Source organism: Serinus canaria, chromosome 2 (genome assembly GCF_022539315.1).
Source record: "Serinus canaria isolate serCan28SL12 chromosome 2, serCan2020, whole genome shotgun sequence".
In the NCBI taxonomy this organism is placed as follows: domain Eukaryota; kingdom Metazoa; phylum Chordata; class Aves; order Passeriformes; family Fringillidae; genus Serinus; species Serinus canaria.
The window spans coordinates 16,707,129-16,732,335 of NC_066315.1; the positions used below are offsets into that span (position 1 = coordinate 16,707,129).

Sequence of the window (25,207 nt, forward strand, 5' to 3'; positions counted from 1 at the left end):
TCCTCCGACAGCCTCCTAGGTACGGCCTGCCCCGTCCCGGGGCTCTGTACACCTGCCCTGCCCGGTCCCGGGCTCCGTACACCTGCTCTGCCCGGTCCCGGGCTCTGTACTCCTGCCCTGCCCGTTCCCGGGGCTCTGTACTCCTGCCATGCCCGGCGCTTTTGATTGTTGGGTTGTAGCAGCTCCTGAAGCAGTAGCTAAGTGAAGACCTGATACACACAGCCAAAGATAGTTTTAAAGTTAAAACTAGATAAACTGGTCATAAGGAGCTTTTTTTTTTTCCCCGGGTCCCAGTTATGGATTAGTGCAGAGTTGGTAACCTGACACGTCTGGAAGAACACAAAACATTCTAGCTCTCGGGCATACAAAACTGCTTGTAGTAGTTGTGCTAATTGATATGATAACATTACAGACCTATACAATTACTTGTGAGCATTAAGAAATAATCGTCAGTGATTAATCTTGTGGCAGCTGGCTATAACAGGATCTGTCATTAGAGGTAGTGAGAAACATGGCTAGCAGCAAGGCTCCGAAGATGCTAACTGACTTAAAATTTTTACAAAACAGTGTCTATGAGGTACTGAGATTTTAATGTGGAATTGTAAGATTGTTGCAAGCAAAAGTCCATAAAGATGGTAAACCACACTGGTTTAAATCAGTATTTCTCCTCTGTTACCATGGAAAAGGTCTGAAGGAAGAATGAAGCGCAACTTCTGAGTACACACGTGTATGCTACAGCAAGAGCTACATCTTCTCACCCATTCATTCACTGTTTACATTACTCAGAGAAGATTCTTCTGTTTTCTTGGGTTGCATGGTGATCATTGCTGCATATGGACTGTACACAGCAGTTACTGGTGCACAGTGACTTAAATTTGTGGCACTGCATTGTTCAGCTGTGTGGAAAGCTGAACTTCTCTGTCTCCTGCAGATATCTTTTAGGGGGTCTCTAATTGAGTGCAACACCAAACTGCCCTGAGACTGTTCTAGTCACAGTCTATTCAATCTATTCTTAGATATGGTTTAGATCTTAAAACTAGAATGTCCTGGTAGATTCTTTAACCGCAGAACTTTAACTCAGTTCTTTTCAGAAATTCCAAACAATAAAATCCTAAATTTTTTTGAGCTTGCTTTTCATGAAGGCTTAATATACATTGGTAAAGTTGTAATATTACAAGTTTTAATTGTTTTTAAAGCATTTTGACTGAATTTAAGAGGAAACATATTAAGAATAATATGATTAATTGTTTTTATACAGCATTTGTTGTCTGTTTTATGTTTACAGATCCTTTTCCAGTTGATGTGATCCAAGAAAATTATGTCCGTAATGTGAGAAATTGCATTTTTTCAGTTGTCTATCCTACACCTTTTAAATCTAGAGTTCGTCTTGTAGCTGTTTCAAAGGTTGGCTATTGTTTTTTTATTCCTCTCTAATTAGTAGAAATTATTAATACATGTACTATTCATATGCTATTTGTCGTGAAACATCTTCTCAAGAAATACTTTAAACAAACAGAGCATTTAAAACATATTGTGAGATGTCTTTTAATGGTGAATGTAGAGAAAACATGTTCATTACCACTGACAATTTGATCATGTTCAAGTATTATTTTTTTCTACAGGAAGTTCTTGAAAATATTTTGGATCTTGACATATCTGTCAAAGGATCATCTGATTTTCTGGAGTTCGTCAGTGGTGGGAAAGTGATATTTGGGTCTGTTCCACTGGCCCATAGGTATGGGGGTCACCAGGTAAGTATGGCACTCGTTCTTCCAGGTGGAATTGTGTAGGTCTTTCCTTGTGAATTACACCTGGATAATAGCTGTGAGTTCATGAGTGAGTACAACACTTACTAACAGTTTGATTGCAGACTTGTTCTCATGACGGGCTGCAGGTGGAAAAGAACTATCATATCCTTCCACAGTATCCTGTTTACTTGCTCTGCTTTTGTTTATGCCTGAAGCAAATTATGTTTTTAACTTTCATTAGCGGCTGAGTCTGCTTAGCACCCCAGCAGCCTGGCCAGATATTAGTATCTAATACTAATAGCTCGGTGGAGTGGAGAAGGACAGAGCCTCACTGCAACACCATGATTACTAATGTTCAAGTTTCATTGAAATGGCTACGATTATTCATGGAGAAGAATGCTAGACTTGTAATTTCTAATAAAAAAACCAAAACAAGCCATGTGGGTTTAAAGGCTCATTATACAAAAGAGACAGGTCTGTAGCTGTACGTTGTAGCCGGAAGGTAAAAAATAAAAAGAGGATTACTGGTGTTACTGTGGTTTTCTGATTCATTTTTGGAGTGAGTATGGAAGTACAGCTTTAGGGTTCAACATTTTAAGGTGAGCAAATGTGTCTTTTGTGAGGACCTGCATTTAATCTGTATTGTTTCAAGTATAACTTCTATAAATGATAGAGGACAATAACTTGATTTTAATTTTTGTCAGTTTGGTAGCTGGGCAGGTCAGCTGGGGGATGGAAGATCCCACTTGATCGGAGTATATACAAACAGGTGTGACTTTTTTAAAAGTGTCTGATTGAACTCTGTGTTCAGTTTAGCTGATTCATGGTTAACCTGAGGTCTGTTGTTAGAAATGCCATTGGTATTTTTGCAGGCATGGTGAGAGGTGGGAACTGCAGTTAAAAGGGTCAGGAAAGACCCCATACTCCAGGTAAGTTGCAGTTACTCTGTGTACTCTAAAACGGAATGTTTCCTTTTTGAAATTTACTTTGATTTCATGACCTATTCCTTATTTCTGTGTTCTCTGTAGGAATGGTGATGGAAGAGCTGTGCTTCGCTCTTCTGTTCGAGAGTTTTTATGTAGTGAGGCCATGCACCATCTTGGAATTCCTACAAGCAGAGCTGCTAGGTATTTTTCTTTTCTTTATTCAGAGTATACTAATTTACAGGTAATTTTGTGACTGAGTTTCACTGAACATCAATAAAGCAGGGCAGTTAGTTTCCAAGATGAGAAATCTCTTCATATGTACGCAATCAAAACAAAATATATTCTCCACAGATTTTTGGATAAAACTTTCCAATAGTAATAAACTCCAGAAATTAATTGCTTCACATAGTTTGCTGGATTCTAGAAATAGAGCTTAACTTTAGTGTAGTAAAGACTCATTTATGTAAAGTCAATTCAAATTCTAGAATCTTGCTGACTAGGAAAATGTTGGAAGTGGCTATTTTTGTACTGTCATTTTTAAAGTTGCTGGGAAAAATTGTCAGTCATATGAACAAACATTAATATTGGAGGTAGAACTGAATGTAGGCAATTACTCTCAATTCTTTATCTATGCAAACACCCCTTGAGCAGAGAGAGAGAGTTCGTAAAAAAAAAAATTTAAAACTAATTCTGTGTGAACCAGAGGAGACTAACACATTCATTCATTTGGATGATTTTCTCAGAATCAAGTAACTGAATATTTTCAGATGATCATGTTTAAAATACCAAGTTCATTTTGTGTTCCAAGTAGTCTCAAGTCTGTACTGCAGTGTTTCAGTCTTTAAAGAAAGCAAATGTTCTGCAGAAAAGGCCTGTACTCAGCTGCCACATGGCTAGGTGTCTGTATTTGCAAAGTGTCTGCAAATCTCTTTAGCATTAGTTCTAACTCATTTGCTCTGTTGAAGTGCAGTGTTTGTAAATGACATTTTTGATGGTTTATTCACTGACTTCATCTTGAGACTCTTTGCTGTTGGCTGTTAATGCAGAACTTTAAATCTGTCTGAATATCAGCAGGAAATCATTTGGCAGGTTAGAGCCTCTCTTTGCTATCGTCTCAACAAATTGTTCAGTGCAAAACCAGTATGAAATTACCCCTTTACTGTGCACGAATTCTACTGAGCACGCAGTGTGCTTTAGCTCTCTGCTGGCAGATGGGTTAAATGCCTGGCTCTCTTAACTGTTGTACAAGCTCTGCAGACTGTTTGCAAGACTTAATTTGGAAAAGCCCCAGCTGACAGCCATATTCTTCCCGATGGGGAGCTGTTGTACTGAGGCTGGTGGGATGCACTTAACAGAGGTCTTGTCAAGTCTTGGCAGAAGTGGGAGGAAAAACCTTATGGCTTATCCCAGAACACCCAGCAGGTTGGTTTGCTCTATTAATTTTAAGTACTGTGTTCCCAATGGGGTGCTACAGTTTATGACTATACTGCCAGATACAGAACACTTCATACAGTACCATTTTAGTCACATACTGAGACTACCAGTGAGCAGTGTTACACATTAAGTCAAAAGAGTGAGCCAATAAGGATAGTTTTCTGAGTGGCTTTACTTGATGTTCATGCAGAACAGCAGGCAGAGCACTGGGAGTGTAAAGTCAAGTCCTTAAGTGAGAGCCAGATAGGGAGGGATATCATCCATCCATCCACCCATCCACCCATCCATCCATCCATCCATCCATCCATCCATCCATCCATCCATCCATCCATCCATCCACCCATCCACCCATCCATCCATCCATCCATCCACCCACCATCCAGCCAGCCACCATCCATCCACCATCCATCCATCCATCCAGCCATCCATCCATCCACATCCATCCACCATCCACCATCCATCCATCCCAGCCATCCATCCACCCAGCCATCCATCCATCATCCACCCATCCACCCATCCACCCATCCACCCCATCCACCATCCATCCATCCCCACCCATCCACCCACCCATCCACCCATCCACCCATCATCCATCCACCCATCCACCCATTCCATCCATCCATCCATTCCATCCACCCATCCACCCATCCATCCATCCATCCATCCATCCACCATCCATCCATCCATCCATCCATCCATCCATCCATCCATCCATCCATCCACCCATCCATCCACCATCCATCCATCCATCCATCCACCTCCATCCATCCATCCACCCATCCATCCATCCATCCATCCATCCATCCATCCATCCATCCATCCATCCACCCATCCACCCATCCATCCATCCATCCATCCATCCATCCATCCATCCATCCATCCATCCATCCATCCATCCATCCATCCATCCATCCATCCATCCATCCATCCATCCACCCATCCACCATCCACCCATCCACCCATCCACCCATCCATCCCTCCATCCATCCATCCATCCACCCATCCATCCATCCATCCATCCATCCATCCATCCATCCATCCCATCCATCCATCCATCCATCCATCCATCCATCCATCCATCCACCCATCCATCCACCCATCCACCCATCCACCCATCCACCCATCCACCCATCCACCCATCCATCCATCCATCCACCCATCATCCATCCATCCATCCATCCATCCATCCATCCATCCATCCATCCAACATCCATCCATCCATCATCCATCCATCCACCTATCCACCCATCCATCCATCCTTCTGTGAGTGCTGTTCCAGCTTCTTTGGCGTGAGAGCAATTTCAGTGCTCTGTTTCCTGTGGGTGAGTGTACAGCTGGTCTGCTGCTGCCTTCTCTCCAGTAATGGTACTTACCAACCGCAGGGACCATTGGAGAACTACTTTTCTAGTGGGAATGTGTGTCTGTGTGGCTGCTCAGCTACTGGGCCAGCTCTCAAATGTTGCATGTCTGTACTAACTAAATGTTGATGCCCCCATAGATTTTTTATTTGCAGTAGAAATGCTGGTATTCTGTAGGAATTTTGCAGAGATTCTGCTAAGAGTTACACAGTAAAAAGGAAACAACCTTTCTGGCAGAGGTCTGTTCAAAACAGTAAAGTTTAGTAGCACAACTTTTGTGCCTTCTGTGTGCTCAGCTGCACACAGTATTTTGTAGGTGTCTGAGGTTCCTTCTCTGTTTCTAATTTTTTTGTTTTCTCTTGAAGAATTAAGATTTTCTTCTTCCATCTCATTTACATCAGAGCTTTTTGTACTTAATCCTACAGCCATTCCAATTGGTTTCAAATTAATATTAAAAAAAACCCCAAAACCAAAACAAAACCTAATTCTACTTGTATCAGTACAGCTCCAATAAAAGGAGCAGATTGATTTCTGTATATTGTTCCCCTCCTGAAATAATTCACTGCCTGTTAACAGAACATTCAGTTTGAATAGCTACTAGGTATCTTCAAAAATACTGAATACAATGACTATAATTTCGTTTCCAACCCACAGTTACTGTTGCAAGCAAATGTACTAGGTAAGACATCATGCTATTTCTTTTCATGATCTTTTTGTACATCTTTATATTTATATGAATTTCCCACATTTTTGGTTCAACTGAATTCTTTCTAAAATTTCAATGCTCAAATATGTAAGACCAGAATCTGGTGTACTTTGAAAATTAAACTCTTGGGAATTAACACTGTGGCTGTCTTCAGTCATATTTATGAATGGAATAATAGGTTTGTCTCTTGTTCTTTGCTGTGTACCTTGAAGAAAAGTTTGGTTCTGTCTTCTCTGCTGTCTTCAACTACCTAATAGCAGAAATAAATAACTGCATTAAATATCAAATAGCATGCCACCCAACTATATTTTGGATCATGGAATCATAATTTGGGTTGGAAGAGACTTCTTCTGGTCAAGTCCAATTCCTCTTCAACGAGCAGGGAAATCTCTAGGTCAGGTTGTTCAAAGTCCCCTCCAACCTGACCCTGAATATTGCCATGGATGGGGCATCTACTTCCTTTCTGGGGCAACCTGTTCAGTGTCTCACCACCCTCTGAGTAAAAAATGTCTTCCTAGAATCTGATCTAAACCTGCCCTCTTTCAGATTACAGCCCTTCCTCCTTGTCCTATTGCTGGAGGCCCTGGTAAAGGGTACCTGTCCAGCTCCTCTAGCCTCCTTTGGGGACAGAAAGGGGCTGTAAGGTCTCCCCTCACTCCCCATGAACAGCCCCAGCTCTCAGTCTGTGCTCACAGGAGAGGTGCTCCAACTCTCTGATCATATACAGACCCACTCCAATAGGTCCATGTCTCTCCTGAGTAGAAGAATCTTTTCCAGTTAAAAAAAGATAAAGAAGGATTATACAAAGAATTATACACAGTGAGCCTGCTAGAGTCTTGAGCAAGTAGTCTTCTGTGCCTATTGAGGGGATAAAATCTCTTTCAGAAAATGGCATCAGGCTGGATTGTCAGTGTAATCCCAGTTCTTTTGGGATAACTTCCTACTTGTTAACCTTAGAGGAACATGATGCCCTTGTTTGTGAGGATTGTGAGCTTGGGAGGATTGATTTTTCCTGACAGAATAGAAAAAACAAGAAATTACATATTTTATTTAAACAAATTAATGCAAGTTGTGAAATGTCTTAAAGCAAGTTGTACTGAACTCTCACAAACCTCAATATTTGGATAAACATGAAAATTTATAGCATGTGCAGAATTTTAAGGCAAATGAAAGGAAGAGATTGGTTTTAAAAATCCAAGTACCAGTAGTAATGCTTGCTAAGAATCACAGACCTGTCCCTGAAGTTTCTGACATAATTTTGGCTCATGTAAAGGGCAACCTCCATCTGATGCAACAATTTGGTTTCTAATTTCTCTCTCCTCAAAATTTCCATGTTGTCCCCAGGGAAATTGGTACTTAGTTAATGTTACAATCACACTAATCTGTCACTGAAGTTCCAGGTGAATGCACTGCTCTTCTTGAGAGGAGACATCTCCCCAAGAACAGTGAGAGTAATGAAATTGGACAACACTTATTTAATACGAAATAAATGCATCTTGGCCATGAATCTTGTTAAACCTCAGCATCTTCTTTGCCTGTGTCATTTGTAAATACAAAGCTATGCCACCAAAACAATCTTTCTTCTTATGAAGAAAATGAATTTATATAAAAATATCACTTTGATCTTCAATATGAATTACTTTTGCTGAGATAACTTTTAACATTCATTTCTTGTTTGTTACAGCTTAGTTGTAAGTGATGATGATGTGTGGAGAGACCAGTTCTACAATGGAAATATTAAGAAAGAAAGAGGTAATGAACATGTTTTAAAATGTTACAGCATTGTAACTTAATTCTCCATGAAAAAATGTGTAATAAAACGTAAAAAATTGGCTTAATTTCATTTATTAAAATATAAAATCCCTCCTGAGAAAATCAATCTGTAACATATCTTGGTTGAAGAAAGCCCTCTGAACTGGTCTTCTATGATTGTGACATACATATTGAAAGAATATAATTTAGATTTTAATTTCCCAGATATTGAAGTCTAGGGAAGTTTTCCATTGCTGTGATAGCAATACCAGGATGGGTGGAATGCTGTTGTGGCCATATCATTGCTACATCATCTACACCTGCTCTGAAAAAGAAAGAGATGCCACAGCATGGGGAAAAATCTGTTTCTGTTCTGTCTTTGAGGATGGCATTTCTGGACTGATTCTAGTATTAATACACTAACAGGATTTTGCCTGTGGTTGCTGGTAAAGCAAATCAAGCTTTATCATTAAAATGCATGTGTAGTAAAATAATGTTATACATATTCATCTGTTATGTGTTAGGCATACTTACAAAAATACCATTTTAACTGTGTGTATACAAACTCTGTGTCTATAGAAACAACACATGGTGGCTTTTCTTGTGGAACTGTGTTATTTTGCTGATGCTCAGTTTACATTTAAACACACTTGTCTTTATATTTAAGGTGCAATAGTGCTACGACTTGCCAAGTCGTGGTTTCGTATAGGATCCTTGGAAATCTTAGCTCACTCTGGAGAACTGGACTTACTAAGGTTTGAATTGAATCTTCACAGTAACTGAAATAGTTTTCTCAACCATCAAATTCATGTATACAGTTGGAATTTAGGCATAAATTATTTAGCAAGTGAGATTACATAATTTAGAAAGGCAACGTGCTATTTTTATACAGGCATACCAAAGATCTTACCTCACAAGGGTAAAACCCTTGAGATATTCTAAAAGCCTGGATCTTACAAAATGAGGAACGTTTTATACCTAAGTACTTCTGGTAACTAAGCACCAGGGAGGAGTTGTTTTGGAAAGATTTGTAAGTTGAAAGTGTAAGTTCCTACATTTCTCAGCTTTCTGTGACAGGTTCTGCAAATTTCAATGCATGTATCCCATTTCCTGAGCCTGTCTTGTAGGAATGTGGAGAACTGTTTTAGGAACAGCCAGCTACTGTGGAAGTAACCCTACTCCATAAGAATTCAGTCAGAACATTTTCTTTGTGAGAATTCTGATGTAGAATGGTTATTACATGTAATCTCATACTGGTTTTTTGGAAATGCAAACTGTTTTTTTTTTTCCCCTAAAAATTGGTTATTGCTGCATGCAGACCCATGTCCTGGTGTGCTCTGGAGAATTAATGTGGGGATAATTTTAACTCTGTGTGGCAGTCTCCAGTCATATTTATGACTACAGCTAAGCATTTTGGAAGAGCTTAATCTAATAAATAGACTAAGTCTAAATAGACTGAGTTTTTTAATAACTTTTTGTGGCAAGCTGTAGATCAGCATTTTGCTGTTTGAAAACAAGAATTTTTAATGATCAGTTCCAAAGTACCAGTTTTGTTCAAAGAATTCTGTTTCTGCTGTTACAGAAGATTGCTAGACTTTATCATCCAGGAACATTTTCCATCAATAGCTATGAATGATTCAAACAGATACCTGGTAAGTCTTTTTTCAGAGTCGTTATTATTTTCCACAAAATAAAAATGAACAAAAATTACAGGAATATCTTCACAATTTCAAATTTTACTAGATTTTAAAATTTGATGTGAGCTTCCAAGTTTTATTAGCAAAAGTTTGTTAATTCTCTGCAGTAAAAATCTGCTTCTTGATTTTTTTTTTGTTTTCTCAAAGTCAAATGTGAATATTTTTTACCAAAAAAATGTGTCCATTTTGGAAATGTTTATTGTGAAGCTTTCATTTTCTGTTGTATTTTGTTCTCTTACTGCTCAGGTTGTCAGTGATCAGTGGTCCTGTTGTGATGAAATGTGTTTTTGCTAATGTAAATGTAGACTATATTGTACATTCTAGTACACTGCCTAGAATATATAGTGTCTTTTGTTTTGTTTTGTTTGTTTTTTTTAATTTTACTTCTTAATTTCTTTAAGGGAATCTGTGTATACTTAGTTAACTATAGTCTTTGCTGGATAAGGTTATTATGCATTCACATAATTTAGAATGGGAATGACAAGTCCTGACAGATACTTAAATTTGAAAAATAGAATGTATTACATGTTTCTAAAGTGAATAAAATGCTTATGTTGTTCAATATTTCTGATACAGAGAACTTGGAGTAAAAGATGTATTTGATTTCAGGAATTTTTCTCTATGGTCGTGTCAGAGACTGCAAATCTCATTTCCTTGTGGATGTCTGTGGGGTTTGCACATGGTGAGGTGCCAGATGGCATTGGCTTTAGGGGAGGGACACTTTACAGTAATGTACTTTAAAATGGCTTTTATTTGTCACCCTGGTATTTTGTTCTGCTGATGTCTTCACCTACAGCTTTATCTGTCCTGCAAGGGGCTTTTGTGACAGAGTTGTGCTGTCTGATCTCCCAGAGCACAGCTCTGACAGGATGAGAATAGGGGAGCAAGAATTCTCAGAGCTGTTGCAGCAGTGCAGGGTACAAAGACAGGGTACTGATGCCATGTGTAAGTTTAACTGCTCTGAATTTGATCCCTCCACACACAGCCCAGGCCTGCTACAGTGCTCAGGACATGGAGCTGTCTGCCTCTGCTGCAGATTTGTGGGATTTACCCCAAAAGAGCAGCAGGAGCAGCAGCCTGGGTGTGCTGTGGGGCATGGGCTGGGGGCATAGGGATGGGTACATTGTCCAGAGTCTGATTCCTGAGAGCTCTCTAAATTCAGTGCACCTGTTTCACAGCAATATGCCTAGAGACTGGGATTCAGGTGGAATTTTAACTTTTGTTTCTCCTTTCTGTTGAACTGTAGGAGTGTGCAATACAGATAACTTCAGTTTATTGTCCATAACAATAGATTATGGTCCATTTGGATTTATGGACTCCTATGACCCAAGTAAGCGTAGCATTTAATATTTTTTTTACTTAAAATAATCTTTTTATATTAAATTATATAGTTTCCATTGCATGAAAACTCCTTTCATTATTAGAAAAACCCTAAGCATGTGTACTGTTAGAAGAGCTTTAGGGAAAAAAAATTGCATTAGTGACCAGTTTAATGATACATACATAAGCACTTATATAGTGCTTATATATGCACTATAGAAGTTGCATTCAAGGACTAAAAGTCTTGTTAATGAAATATTACTATTAAACCCATTTCCATGAGAGTGTTTCCACTTGAAAACCATCAATCCAATGGATACTACAACAGAAGCCTAGAAAACTAAAAATTGTGTATTGCTGGAAGCAGCCAAAAGCAGAAGTTGAGTACAGTGACTTTGCATGCATGAAAGCTCTAGTTTTATAAACACAGCAGCTAATTATATGTTGGAAGAAAAGAAATCAAAGCTGCACAGTCATGGTAACCTTTCTTTGAGGGTCTTAACTCAGTCAGTCTGGGATTGATAGATACAGGTTCAGTATGTACATAAATGTGTATTCTTAGAATATTGTTTATAGTTTGCAACTAAATAAACTTCAGAACCTGCAGTGGTTATCTTGCAATGTGTTTTCATGCCTGCAGCATCAAATTAAGGAGAAGTCATGAGAATAGATGTCATATTGTTTCTATTGTATTGAACAAAATGGGGCTTTTTAGCTTTTAGATCTTTCTTTATAGGGTGGGATGACCCCCGCTGGCAATTAAGGATCCACAAGCCACTTGTTCACTTCTCCCTGCTGTGGGCTGAGGGAGACAACTGGAAAAGCAAGGCTAAGGAAAAGCTTATGAGTCAAGATAATGCCATTTGTATAAGTCAAGGGGAAAAAATGGCAGGAGTGACCAGCAAGTGATGCAAAGACAATCACTCACCATATGTCACCACCAGACTGATGCCAAGTCAGTTCCCAAGCAACAACTGCCTTGAAAAAACTACCCCCAGTTTTTATTGCTGATCATGATGTTGTAAGTGTGGAATATCCCTTCGATCAGCTGAGCTCAGCTGTCCCAGCTGCATCCCCTGCTATCCTCTTGCCCACCCCAGCCTCATTTTCTGGGGCTGCAGAATGAGAATTGAGCCCTTGATGCTGGGCCAGCCCTGCTGAGCAATGTGTAGAACATTGCTGTGCTATCAGCACTGGTTTGGTCCCAGGTCCAACACACAGCACCAGACAGGCTGCTGTGAAGAGAATTGACTCTGTCCCAGCCAGACAGTGCACCCTAGAGCCAGATGGGAGGTGTTGGAGTCAAAATTCAGATTGAAGCCACTCACCAGATCTGACAGATGAGTTGGGAGTCTCCTCCTTAAAGCTCCATTTACTGTCAGTGTCCTCTGAGGACTCAGGTGATGCTATGTGCATTGATCAGCTTATCTGGGTTTGATCTGAGTGAAGGGCTCCCACTGATCCCCTCAGGGACTGCTGCTGTAGATAGGATAGATTTTACTTCTGGATATAAAATCCAGATACTTGTAACTTGCATGACAGGTATTTGTTATCTCCCAGATAATGGATTTGCATACTGGAACATATTAGGCGTATTTTTTATGTGAATGCAAAGCTTGCTTGTCCAATTGAAACAAGTCTTGCTTAGGTGGCCTATTACATACATGTTTACTGTATGTGTGACTTTTCCATAAATACTTAAATCCTGAATCTAGTTGGACATTTGTGCTTAATCTATGTGCTAAATACTAGCATTAGATGTAGTAAAAACACTGGGTTTAAGTGTAAAATATTGTTTCTAATGCAAAAGTAGTTTTTTTTTCTCTGTAACCATCTGAATTTACCTTGTATCTTCGGGTAGGAAAATGTCACTTGTGACACATGAGAATTTGTGTGTGAAGGATGTATTCCTTCAATTTGCAAATAATAGATCTTGAGTTAATTCACTTTAAATAAGTATTCTTGTGATCTAATTTTAAATATTTAAGTACTTCTAAGTCTTGTATAAGTTTGCTGTGTATGTATAAAAATGAATGTTTTTTTCAATATTTTAACACTGTTTCATTTTTGTAATTATTCTGTTATGGAAAAGTAATGTTTTGTTTGAAACAGATTTTGTTCCAAACACATCTGATGATGAAAGGAGGTACAAAATAGGAAATCAGGCAAGTGTTGGGCTGTTTAATCTGAGCAAGCTGTTACAAGCTCTAAAACCTTTATTGGATCCCAGGCAAAAGCAGCTGTAAGTAATCCTTAAAATATCATAATGCTTAAAGGAACTAGTGAGATGAGAGACACTGTAATCACCATATGCTTAGGGAAGAAAGGGATTTGCGTTTAAAATATTTTTTTTTAATTGGCAATTGATTCTGGATTAGTTGTTGGCCAGAACAAGATTGGAGGGCGGGGAAAAAATTTCCAATTTTTGTTGGGTCAGAAATAGTAGTAAAATAGGACTATAGGGAGCTATTAGATGTTGTGTGATCCTTTCTCCTTTCACTAAGGTAGGACCTTTGCCCATAGCTTTCTGTTCTAAGTTTGGCTGGCTTGTGTTGTAAGACATTTACTTAGGAACACCATGCATCCTCCTGAAGTAATGAAGTAGTATTTTAATAGCCTCTTGTAAAGATTCTTATATGAAGAACAGACTCTGGATGATTCAGAATATCAGTGTTTCTGAGAAAGCAGGCAGAAGTTTTTGTTTAGAGTACAGCAGGATTATTACCTGCAGCAGCATTTCAGTTCCTTAGAACTTGACATTTCTTCTGTTTTGCAGAGCTTCCCAGATTTTGGAGGGGTATGGTGAGCACTATCACAGTCGGTATGCACTTTCAGAACTGAAACCTTCTACTCACAATGCTATAAAATATATAATGCTCACAACTTCCATTCTTTGTTACTATTTTCAGTTTCACAGAACTATTCAAAACAAAATTGGGTCTTCTTGGGGAGAATGAGAATGATAACTATTTGATTGCTTTCCTCTTAAAAGTGAGTTTACTTTGCTAATTTTGTTGGCAAACATCTGAACTGGTATGCCACACTTTAAAAGCACTCAGAGAAGTATCTTTATTCCCTAGCTTATGGAAGATACAAAGGCTGATTTTACAATGACATTCCGAGAGCTGAGTGAAATCACTGCAGACCAGTTAAAGGAGCTCCATATTCCTGAGGTATAAATACAAGCACCCAGTCCTAGGAATACTTAATATAAAAATGTAAATCGAGTTGGACATAACTCTGATATAGTAAAGGCTATCTCAAGCCATGATCTGTCTGGGAAATATGTTACTGTGTCATTATTAAGGGACAGAGGGATGAATACACCTGTATCAGGCTACCCCTTGTTAAGCCTGTATCTGGTGATGATGGATATGTTAATGAAAGGGGCGTTCATGAAAAATGCTGAGGTCAGATTTTCAGCCTTTGGTACAGATCCAATATGAGTAGTCAGAAATACTCATACACAGCTGTGTTTTTTGTCACATTTAATGTGGGTCTGCTACAAAGAATTTTCTTCCCCTTCATCTCCCTAGTTTTTTGTTGTTTTGTTTAATACCTTTTGTCCAACAAGTGAAGTTGCACAGGGCTCATGAGGAAAATGTCAGGCTCAGGTCAACCAGACTGTTCCTGACATGGGTTTACCAGGTGGCCTAAGCCTCTGCTCTCAGGCATATTTGCTTATCTTGGTATTTAATGATAAGTGAGATCCCATCTCAACATAAATTCCTGCTACAAATCTTTGCCCAGCATGGCCTCTGCCCTTCCTTGAGCAAGAGATTGGTTTTAAATGTAACTTAAAGCATAAGAATACATTTTGCTATTGTGTTCTGCTCAGCCTGCTATCTCATCCTGTGTTGCTCTAACTTAGCTCAAGCTTATTCTTCAGGACCAAGTATAACCATATATGAAATACATGAGAGTATTTAAATTTTTTACCTGGATGTAGTGCAATCTTTGAAAGTGGAAATATAGCTGACCTATTTGAACTGGACTGAGATGCTAGGCAAGTCATAATTTAATAAAAAAGCAAAAGGGAAATTCTGAAAACAAAGCTTCTAATCTGGTTCTGAAAAGGAACCTAAACTGGAAAGAAAATTGCCTTTTTGTGAGAGCCAAAATGATTTTTTTTTCTTTTATTCTTTAACACAGTACCTTTTCCATGTGATGAATATTGTTCATTTTGCCTGGGAAATTTCATTGTCTTCCTCAAACATTTGATTTATGTCTGCTTGTTTTTGAAACCAATTTAAAATGGGAGCAGGTGGACTTAAGAGGTTGCTTTTAGGCAAGAGGATGACAATGTAAAAGACTGAATGAAAATGAGGAATTGATAGTTCTTTTTCCAAGTATAATTAAGTGGTTTTGAGCAAATTTTCTGGTTTTCCTTGTTTTCTTATGTTAAGTTAGAGGTCTATCCTGACCTTTTCTATGAACTTGAAGCCATTAAGAGTTTAAAAGTTTAGATACTCTAGAGGTAAGCAATAAAAAAACTCAGGAGTTGTGGGTTTGGAATTATTTGTTTGCACAGGAGGGTGATAAGAGGATGGGTGTGTTTGTAAGAGAAGGTATTTTTTGTCATAGAACCCAAGGGATTGTTCCATTTATGGCAACTCCATCTTCCCATATTTGAAGCTGATGGCTGAGGAACCAGCAATTGTGGTGTAGCTGTAATCCTGCTGCTACACTGAGGGTCATTTCCAGCCTTCTCTTGGTACAAACATGATCTTTTCTTTTCCCCATACATGAAATTATTTAGCCCACAAATTCTGAGTTCCAAAACTGATGTGGAAAAACAAGTACAATTTTATGCAGGTAAAAAGTTTTCATTGCTTTAAAGAATTTCAATTTTAAAGTAATTTCACCTCTGTTTATTTACACACTTTATGAGTAAGTTTTCATATTGATTTGTACTTCCCTTAAGATTTTTTCAGCTGCATACCAAAATTGACCTAAAAATGCCAGAATCCTTCAGGATTACTGCAGGAGTCCTTATATTTAGTATTAACTGAAAACATTCTGAAATTCCTCCTTAAGCAGCCTAACTCTGCACATCTTTGAACAATGCTTGATTCTCATACTCACCTGTTATCCACCTGCCTGATTCCCAGCTCTGTCATTTCTGTGCTCATTTTTATGATCAAATTTAGTTTTCATATATTTTTTACTCTTATTCCTCAAAAAGAAACCAAAACCAAAAAACCCAGATGGGATCAAAACTTTTCTTCTTGCTTTTCATTTCCCTTACCTTTTTTTTTTCTCGAATATGTGCTGTTTAGCTCCTTTTATCCATGCCCATTTCTTCCTAATCTGCTCTTTCTCTGAAGTTCATTTTTTGTCTGTGAGCTTTGGCTGCTTTCAGCTGAGGAATATGAAGCAGCTGTTAGCTCAGTGTAATCAGCCAGGGAGGCCTGGTTTGTGTTTGCTGTCCATCACTGGAGGCAGTAACCCCAAGCTCTGATTCCTTGCTGTCAGCCTTTTCCAAGTTCTGTCTCCTCTCCTGCTGTCTCTATTCTTCTCAGTTTTCTCCTATCCCTGTAGACTTTAGTTTCCCTTTCTCTCTACCTTTTCTTTATTCATATATTTTGCTTATTGCACAATTTTTGATGAAAAACAACTCTATGAATATATCTGGCCCATGTACAAGTCTCAGAAGAGAGTGAAACCTGTATTTTTGTAGCTTAAAAAATCAAATTGGTCAGGAAAAGGAAAAACAGGGGTAAAGTGCTAGAGGTGTTTAGGTAAAATTTGTCATAACAGAGATGGATTCATGTGGCTGTATCATGCTAGCAAAAATAAACAATTTGAATACAGGGGAAAGGATACTAGTAGAAAGAATGTATAGGGAGAAAATTCTTTGAAGGGTCATAATACGTTTGCCTTTTTATTGCTCATTATCCTGCTTTTAGCTGGGATAAGAGTTAATTTTCTTCCTAGTAGCTGGTAGAGTGCCATCTTTTGGATTCAGATTGTGAATAATACTGATAACACACTGAAGGTTTAGTTGTTGCTGAGCAGGGCTTACACTAAGTCAAGGACTTTTCAGCTTCTCATGGTGCCCTGCCAGCAAGGAGGCTGGGGGTGGACAAGAAGCTGGGAGGGGACAGAGCCAGGACAGCTGAGCCAAACTGGCCAAAGGGATATCCCACAGCACTTGGTGCCAGGCTCAGCAAATAAACTAGGGGAGAGCTTGGGGAACTGTCCTGCTTGGGAAGGGCTGGGCATAGGTTGGTGAGCCATTGAGTTTTCATTTGCATTACTTGTTTGTGTTGGGTTTTATTTCTCTCTTGTTTTGATATTTTCCTTTTCATTGCTATTATGATTATTACTATTAAATTATTTCAGTTATTAAACTGATCTTATCTCAACCCACGAGTGTTCTTTACTTTTAACCTTACTTTAAACCTCAGTTGAGGGGGAGTATGAACAAGTGGTTATGTGAGGGATAGTTGCCAGCTGGGACTAAAACACAGTATTTGTTGCTTACTTTGGTTTTTGCTTATCAGAAAAATAATTCTGATTATCTGTCAATAAGTGTTTCTTTCTCTTTAGGAATTCTGGGCTCTCCAGGATCTGGGTAAACACAAATTATTTTCAGAATGGGTTACTATGTACCTCCTGAGATTAAACAGGTAAGTCTGATTGTAGTTTAAAGTGTGTATTTGCCAGAAGCAGGCAACTTTAATCTGCAGTGATTTTGCATAGCCTTTAATGGGCCTAATGAACTGGCCCAAATATGGTTTCATATGCCTTTTTTTTTGTTTTCTTGGCTCTACATTCTGCTCGATTCAACAATAATTACTGTTGTAGTTTTGTTTTGACACTCAGGTACATAAAAATGACTTGGTAGGAGTAATTTCTATTCTTTGTCCTTCATTGAGCACCTGATCAGTTTTCTTTAACAGTTTTTCTTAAAACACCAAACCTACAGATTCAGTCCAAGAATCACAAACAGGCTTTGCAAGTTCATAGGAATGAATAGTGTTTAATTACTGTTTATTTCTATCTATTTACTATGTAATAACATTGCTTTATGGTGGCAGGGGATGGAAGTTGAACAGTTGCAAATACACAGATTGTGTTTGCAAACCATGGTGTTGCATAGATAGAAATGCACAGGATTCTTTGGTGTTAAATCAATGAAGAATCTAACATTTTTTTTTAGTTATGTATGGTATGCATGGCTAATAGTAGTGAAAATAAAAACATATCAGGTACTTGGAAATTTTATTCAGTAAACAAAATTCTTAGGGGAAAAAGTCAATACAAGGCACAAAACCTACAAGAAAGTGTGCAGTTTTTTCCAAGTCTAATTATTCACAGAGATTCACACCAGCTTCTGCCAAACACAAAAGCAGAGCACTTAATGATTTTAATGGAAGTCAAATAAGATATTTCTAAAAATAAATCAGCTTAATCCTCACTAGCTAAAGTGCTTTCTGTTTTTCTTCTTTTTGGTTTTGATGTGTAGTAACAATGGTGACTCAGACGCCAAAAGAAGAAGAAGAATGGCAAGTGAGTAAAACAGTCCAAAGGAATCATCTGCTTGCAGATGGCAATTATCTATTTACATGTTTCTTTAGTGTGAGATGTTTTTCTTCTTGGGTAGAACTAAAGTACAGTATTTTTCTCAAGAGGAGAAGCTCTCATTATGTTGCTCCAAGTCTTGTAACACTAAACATGCATTCTGTCTGTCTCTGCCCTTTCTATATGCTACACAGCATTCAGATTTCTGATAGGGGCACACTTTTTCTTTCTGTCACCCAGAGGAAAACTCTTGTGAAAGGACTATGTGGTCATAGGAGGCAAAGGAAGGTGCTTTGATTCTCCATGTTATTCTAAAGACAAAATGGCAAAGGTACTGCAGTGAGGTATCATAGCAGAAAAAGTGGATATGAAACTCCAAGAATTGTTCAGCAGGAGATATTTTTGATCTGCAGTAAGCTGTGATAAATTTGTGAAATTTGCTTATAAGAGAAAATGAGCAACTAAAAATCAATGGCCAAAAGGGAATAAAGGAACTACAAGATCTGATCAAACTCTGATGAGGCTTCACTGTTACACTGCTTTGCAGGGTGCTTCCTGCAAAGCAGGATGGAAATGGCTGCACTCTTTTGTTAGATATTGATTGGCCCCTTTCTTCTAAAGCTCCAATCGATTTGCTAGGAAAATGGCAGGAGCTGGCACTGACTTTCACTAATGAGGTTGTAAAACTACAGAGGCCACAATTTATGGTTTCAGGTTTGCATCCCCATTTTCTAACAAAGGCTCTATTCTTTTTAAAGAACATTTCTTAAAATTCCATGAGCATTTTAGAAAGTTATTATGAAAAGAGCTACCAAGAAGAAATATTTATTTTGTTGGTTTTCAATAGGGTTAAGAAGCTTCATCTGTGAGTTTCTGAGGCCCTTCACTCAATTATCATTTTGAATTTTCAACCTCCTGTTTTCCTCAGCTAAAATTGAATGCTGAAAACTGTCTAAACACATTTCTTATTTTTCTGTATCTTTAAAATCTGCTTTTAGAGAAAATGATGGCATTCTGAGGTTTTATTCCAAATCAGAAAGGATCCTAATTTGTCAATGATCTTGTGCAAACCATCATTATGTTTTTCTACATGCACCTCAGAGGATCTCATAGTACAAGAGACAGATGAAACATGGAAAAGGGTTTTTGCTCCAAAATCTAACTAAGACCATAGCACACTTGTGCTAATGGTCTTAGTTTTGGTAGCAGTCAAAACCTGATCTGCAAAGATTAATGGTTCAGTTCATTTTCTTCCATATAATCAACCATCACTCTCTATTCATACTGCAGAGCTGCAAAAATTTGTAATAGGCTACTGATGTTAGTTTGTTATTGTTTTATTCAAAATCAACAACCCTTAGTGGACTTTTTACTAGCTGCTCAATAGTACAGTGTGACTGAAATTTCTTACAGAGGTTTTTGGGATTTTTTTTTTGTTCTTATTTACATTTTTACGTCCATGGAGTTAAATAAATTACTTAGATCCCCCCCACCCCGCCGTGGTCTCTTGTTTCGTTTGTTTGTTTGAGCATTTGCTTGTAATAGCTGTCATTGTCAGCACAACTTGCAGCAGAAATCTGGCTCAATTTAGTCAACTCTGCATTTTTACCCAGCATTTCATGTTGAAGACAAATCTGTCCTGGCTCCTCAGATTCTCAGCTGGGTTGGGAAGTTCCACTAAATTGTGTACTGCTGTCTTTGATTGACCTTGAATATATTGGCATTAACACCTCATTATTCATCACCCTTCCCTAATTGCTAGTGTCATAAAAAGTCTCACTTCTCAAAGTACATTAACTTGAATCATTTGAAGTCATCGCTTAGTCATTATTTTTATTTTTTTCTCCCTTTTTGTTTCTGTTCTTAGTAGTGCCTAAACTTAGTTCTTCTGGAGTTAATCAAAAAGTTTTGACAAACCAAGTCTAAAATTGTATTCCTTTACAAAAGCAGCATGTAAAAAAAGTAGACCAGATCATGCTTATAAGGGCACAAAAGTTCTTTTGCTTTGTCCTTTTCTTACCTGGCTTGTATTACTCTTTCATAATTATCTTGTCATTTGTGTTAAATACTGATATTTTTAAAACCACTGTGAAACTTGTCAATTTGCTATTGTTAAGAATTTATTTCTGGGACAAATATTCTCCTGCTAAAATGACTCACAGCTCTAATGTGAATTATCATTTTTTGAATGAGTCATATGTTAACTTTTTCACCCTTTAAAATATTTTTTAAAATAGTTATCACATTTTACTATTGATAACCCATTTACTGGATTAAATCAAATACTTGGCCAGAGCAAATTGTTTTGCCAAGTGGTAAAACACTGTTCTTTAGCAGTTAGGGCAGAGTGTTTTTATGCCCAGTAGGCAGTTGTATTTATTGACTTTTTTTAATATGTGTAAGTACATACTGGACAGTGGGGATGTGAAAAAGAAAAATGTCTGTGACCCCTTTTAATATATTATTTTAAAATAAAATAATTTAATAAGTAATTGATTAAAGGACTTGAGTAGAGGGAAGTTTGAGATGGTAATTTTGATGATTCCTCTGCTTTTTCCAATACCCTCTTTCAAATATGCTGTATTTATAAGAATATTTTATACATGTCCAATATATATTTTTAAAAAGAAATATATAAACCTAACATTTATTCATATAAAATCTACTGGGACAGGAGTGGAAAGAGAAGAAGATGAAGTTTGTGTATGTCTATAAATCACAGACTTTTCGTTTCAAGTGCATGAGTGAAACACCTTTGGTATCACTAATGCCTTAATGCAATAAATGCTTATTGAATTGGGGAAAATATATGCAGACCAATGGCAAATTAAGACTTCAAAGCAGGCTTGAAGTGTTACAATTATTCTGTAACATTGTTTTGATTATTAGATAAAGGGAAAACTTACTGAAGTAGAATTCTAGCCTTTAATTGCAGAACAAAAATAAGAATTTCATTGACATCATTTGCCAAAAAACTGATAATTAGAGCCATGTGTGCTGATATGAATTGTCCCTGGCACACATTTTGACAAAACCCTTATATAAGTTGTTAATGGCTCTAGTGTAGGATATATCCTAGTTTACTAATTCAGCAGTTTCATTTTCCAGTGTTGCTACATTCTCTCTGCTGCTCATTAGACAAAAGCAGCCTGAAACAAGGCAGGGAAGCAGTGCAGTTGTCATGAAGGTTTCCAAAAGGATACATAGAAAGACAGCTGTGGAAAAAAGTGAGAAACCTCTGCCTACCCCTGGCCAGGAGATTAAAAGGAAAGTTGAAAAAGTAGTTTCTAAAAAATACAGCTGAAATGTAACATTAAAGGCTTTTATGGCCTATACATATAATTTAGAGGATATATTAGTAATTACTTTTAAAATTAAATAATATAATATTAATTTTTGTGATCTCCAGGAAAGTATTGACAACACTGAAATGTTTTCCATCAACACAGCAGGAACCTAGGCCATTGTAAACTCATTGCACTTGAAAAGCCTGCTGGTGTTCCTGACAGGAAATCCTTCCTCTATCCATGTCATGTTCTGTGCTACTCTAATTTCTGTTTGACACTTTGGCACAGTGATAGTGCAAAAAAAAAAACAAAAACATTTTAGTAACTCACAGAATTAAGTAGATTGATAAATTCTTTTCCCTTTTTATGCATTTTTTTTTTATCTGCAAATTTAACTCTTCTTGAAGATTTCAGTGACATGTTTCAAAGACTGTTTTCCTTTTGTTTAATATGTCTAAGTAAATTTAACATTATTTACTCTTGGTTTCAGCTGTTAATCCTAGATACATACTTAGGAATTGGATGGCAGAATCAGCAGTGCAAAAAGCTAATTTGAATGATTTCTCAGAGGTAAAATTATCTTTTTTTCTTGACAGATTTAATAATAACTGGCATAACAGCTAATGAAACAATTTTTACATTTACTCTTTGAATTACACTACATTTTGACCAAAGTTGGACCATGTAACACCAATTGCTATTTAAGTATTAACAAAATTATCAATAGTATTAATTATAACATAAATAGTAGTGACTGTATTAATAGTAGTACAAATAATAGTAAGTAATTAATGTGACAGTTTCTGGAGCCAGAAGGGTGCATAAGACAAAGTGGAAAAACTTTCTTCGTTCACCAGAAAACATCTGGTATAAAACTTACCCATCTGTAATTTGTTCCAGGTTCAGCTCCTAGAGCAGGTTTTACAGCACCCCTTTCAGAGGCAGGAGGCTGCAGAGAGAGCAGGGTACTCCCTGCGCCCCCCAGCCTGGGCCAAGCATCTCAGAGTCAGCTGTTCATCCTGAGGGAAATTCAAACAACCAAGAAGAATCAAGGTCAAAGCTCAAGCCTTCAAATAGGGCTAATGGATCAAGCCACAGGAACTTCTCTCCCTTAGACTTTGTGGACTGGAATCTGCTACTGTTCTGGACCAACTTAGGAAGTCTCAAGATTAAAGAAGTGCATCACTATGAATGGTTGCATCAGCAGATTATACTGGCACCAACAACTCTGCCTCTCACATTCAGCTGTGCTTTACTTTCAGTCCCAATATTTAAGTTCTGCCAAACTCTAACACTTGACCTCTCAAAATTCATGCTGATCAGGTGGGTCTTAATAGCTTTTAGTGACTGATCAATTTAAAGTCCATCTAAGCTAGTTTTAATAATGCTGTATTTTGATGAATTTTCCTCTTGCTGTTACACACTGGTCAAATTTAGCCTTGTTCTGCAGACATAAATGTTCTTAAATCTTGCAGACCTGGCACAGAGGATCATCTTAGACCTTGACACCTTTTCTCATTCTGATTATGTTTTGTCCCATTAAACTGTCAAAAGATTTAAAGGAAATTCAGTTAAATAGTTCGCAAAGATGTCTGTCTTACTCCGGAGTAAGTTTTGGTGTCTTTGTTAGTGTCAGGTGCTTATCCAGAGGACTGCTGCTCTTTGAAAGTTAGTAGAAGAAAGATTATTGGTGCATAGATATAAAGTCTCAGGAAAAATTCACTGTTTGGCCCTGGAAAAGGATTGAGTTGGGGGCATCTCAGCTGAGACTGCTTCCATTTCAGGTATGGAGGAAGGTCAAAAAGGACATGCTGCAATTTCAGATATTTTCAGGTTAAAATACTGTAAGGTCTAGTGATGTGCAGACCATTTGGAAGGCAATAGGGCAGGTAGAGGTAGAAGGATAAATTTCTTTTTACAAACACTTTGAATTGCAGCATTGGAACAACTTTTTGTATTTTGCAGCATATTTTACTACCAGATCAAGCCAGATAATTGTGTATCAATAAAAGGCAGCTTTGTTCTTTGAATGGAGTTTAAATTTTGCATTTAAAAAATTCCATGTAACCACGTACCTACACAAAATAGTTGACAGAGGTCTAATCATCACAGCATTTTACTTGATTTTTGGAGTTTTCTGTAGGCTTTGATTTTTTTTTTTTGTTTGTTTTGAAGAAAGTTTAACCTCTTTTGTGTAAGATTAAGTGCATGAATTATGATCGACTGCAGATGTAAAATGTATTAAAATTGATTTTTTTGTGCTGTAACAAAAGAGAAAGGAGGAAATAGGGTGGGAGGCTGAGCATTTTGGTGAGAAGAGTGAAGGCTAGAAAAGCCATTGTAAAAAACTCAGTCCTTTGTGACCTTACTGTGCAACATTTTTCCGAGGACATGTTCTGCTTTATTTTGATGCTGGGTGTATATTTCATAAAAGTAATTTGATTTAAAAACAGTTGACTCGCTGACAGCTGTTATCACCTAAGTATGTCAAATATGTGCACTCCTAGTCAGAAAATGACACCTAGCTCTTCAACGATTCTGCATAATACTTCCTTCAGTTATATATGGAAAGGGATTTGGAAACAGTAATCCTTTTCTCATTTAAAAATTTTTTTTTAAACTCCTAGTTTTAACCCTCTTACTTTTAGGCCATTGGTATTTTTCCCCTCCACTTTGAACAGAGGCTTGTATGAGCCTTGCACAGGTCTCCAGGGCATTTCTCAGTTTGGCAGTTTGAGGGTGCTTAGATACTTCTGAATGTCCCAGCATGTCAATCCAAGACTTCCAGGTGACACTTTTGTTAGTGGTGGGCATAGTTCTCTTGGTGAGAGCTTTTTGCTCAGTTCAGCTGAAAGCAAGGAAGCTCAAAAACCAGTAAGAGCTGGATGGACTGTCTCTGTTTCAGCTTAACATGGTGTTTATAGCAAAATCATTTCAGGAAGAAATTCATGTGGTTCCAAACACTGTTTTTAGCTTTAAATAAAATAAAATAATTTTTTTTGAAAGTAGTGATTTCAGAGGGAAAGGTTCTTTAGGAAGATATGGTTACAGCTTTCTTATTTCTGCTAAGCTTGTAATGCAGGTATGTAAGTACTGACAAACCAACCTTAAGCCACAAATGAGACTAGAGATAACCCAAAACACAGACTGTGGCACTGCCATCAGCTTGTCATTCTCTTGCTTCCACCACCACTTCTGGATCTAGGAATCCATTCTGACAACAGAGCAGGCTCACCCCCTGCTCTGTCAGCTGCTTTCGTGCATTTATTTATTTAGACCACACACTTTGCTTTTTATTCTTTTTTATAATTCAAAATACAGAGATATACTGCTGATGGTATCTTAGAAGGTCAAGTGTACATGAGAAGAGGCAAAGACAAGAATAAATAAAAACAAAGTTTAGAAGGTATAGTCAAAAATTCTTTAAAATATTTGAAGTTCCAATTGCCAGT

At 37.7% G+C, this 25,207-nt stretch overlaps 1 protein-coding gene across 1 annotated transcript; it reads left to right on the forward strand.

Moving 5' to 3' along the window:
- The first annotated feature begins 1,291 nt into the window (after positions 1–1,291).
- Positions 1,292–24,753, forward strand: LOC103813088 (protein adenylyltransferase SelO-like). The gene is made up of 17 exons (XM_050971358.1): positions 1,292–1,404; positions 1,623–1,751; positions 2,621–2,677; positions 2,777–2,875; positions 7,857–7,924; positions 8,592–8,679; positions 9,507–9,576; positions 10,231–10,303; positions 10,868–10,951; positions 13,054–13,183; positions 13,718–13,762; positions 13,851–13,932; positions 14,022–14,114; positions 17,494–17,573; positions 18,413–18,456; positions 22,246–22,325; positions 22,656–24,753. The coding sequence occupies exons 2-17, from the start codon at positions 1,738–1,740 to the stop codon at positions 22,776–22,778; spliced, it is 1,230 nt and encodes a 409-aa protein (XP_050827315.1). The 5' UTR covers positions 1,292–1,404; positions 1,623–1,737; the 3' UTR covers positions 22,779–24,753.
- Positions 24,754–25,207: the final 454 nt, after the last annotated feature.

Bases quoted from the DNA above. Each gene is read 5' to 3' on its own strand.
- LOC103813088 (XM_050971358.1), top strand. The intron at 2,876-7,856 runs GTATTTTTCTTT...TGTTTGTTACAG, and splicing joins CCTACAAGCAGAGCTGCTAG to CTTAGTTGTAAGTGATGATG. The intron at 10,952-13,053 runs GTAAGCGTAGCA...TGTTTGAAACAG, and splicing joins TATGGACTCCTATGACCCAA to ATTTTGTTCCAAACACATCT.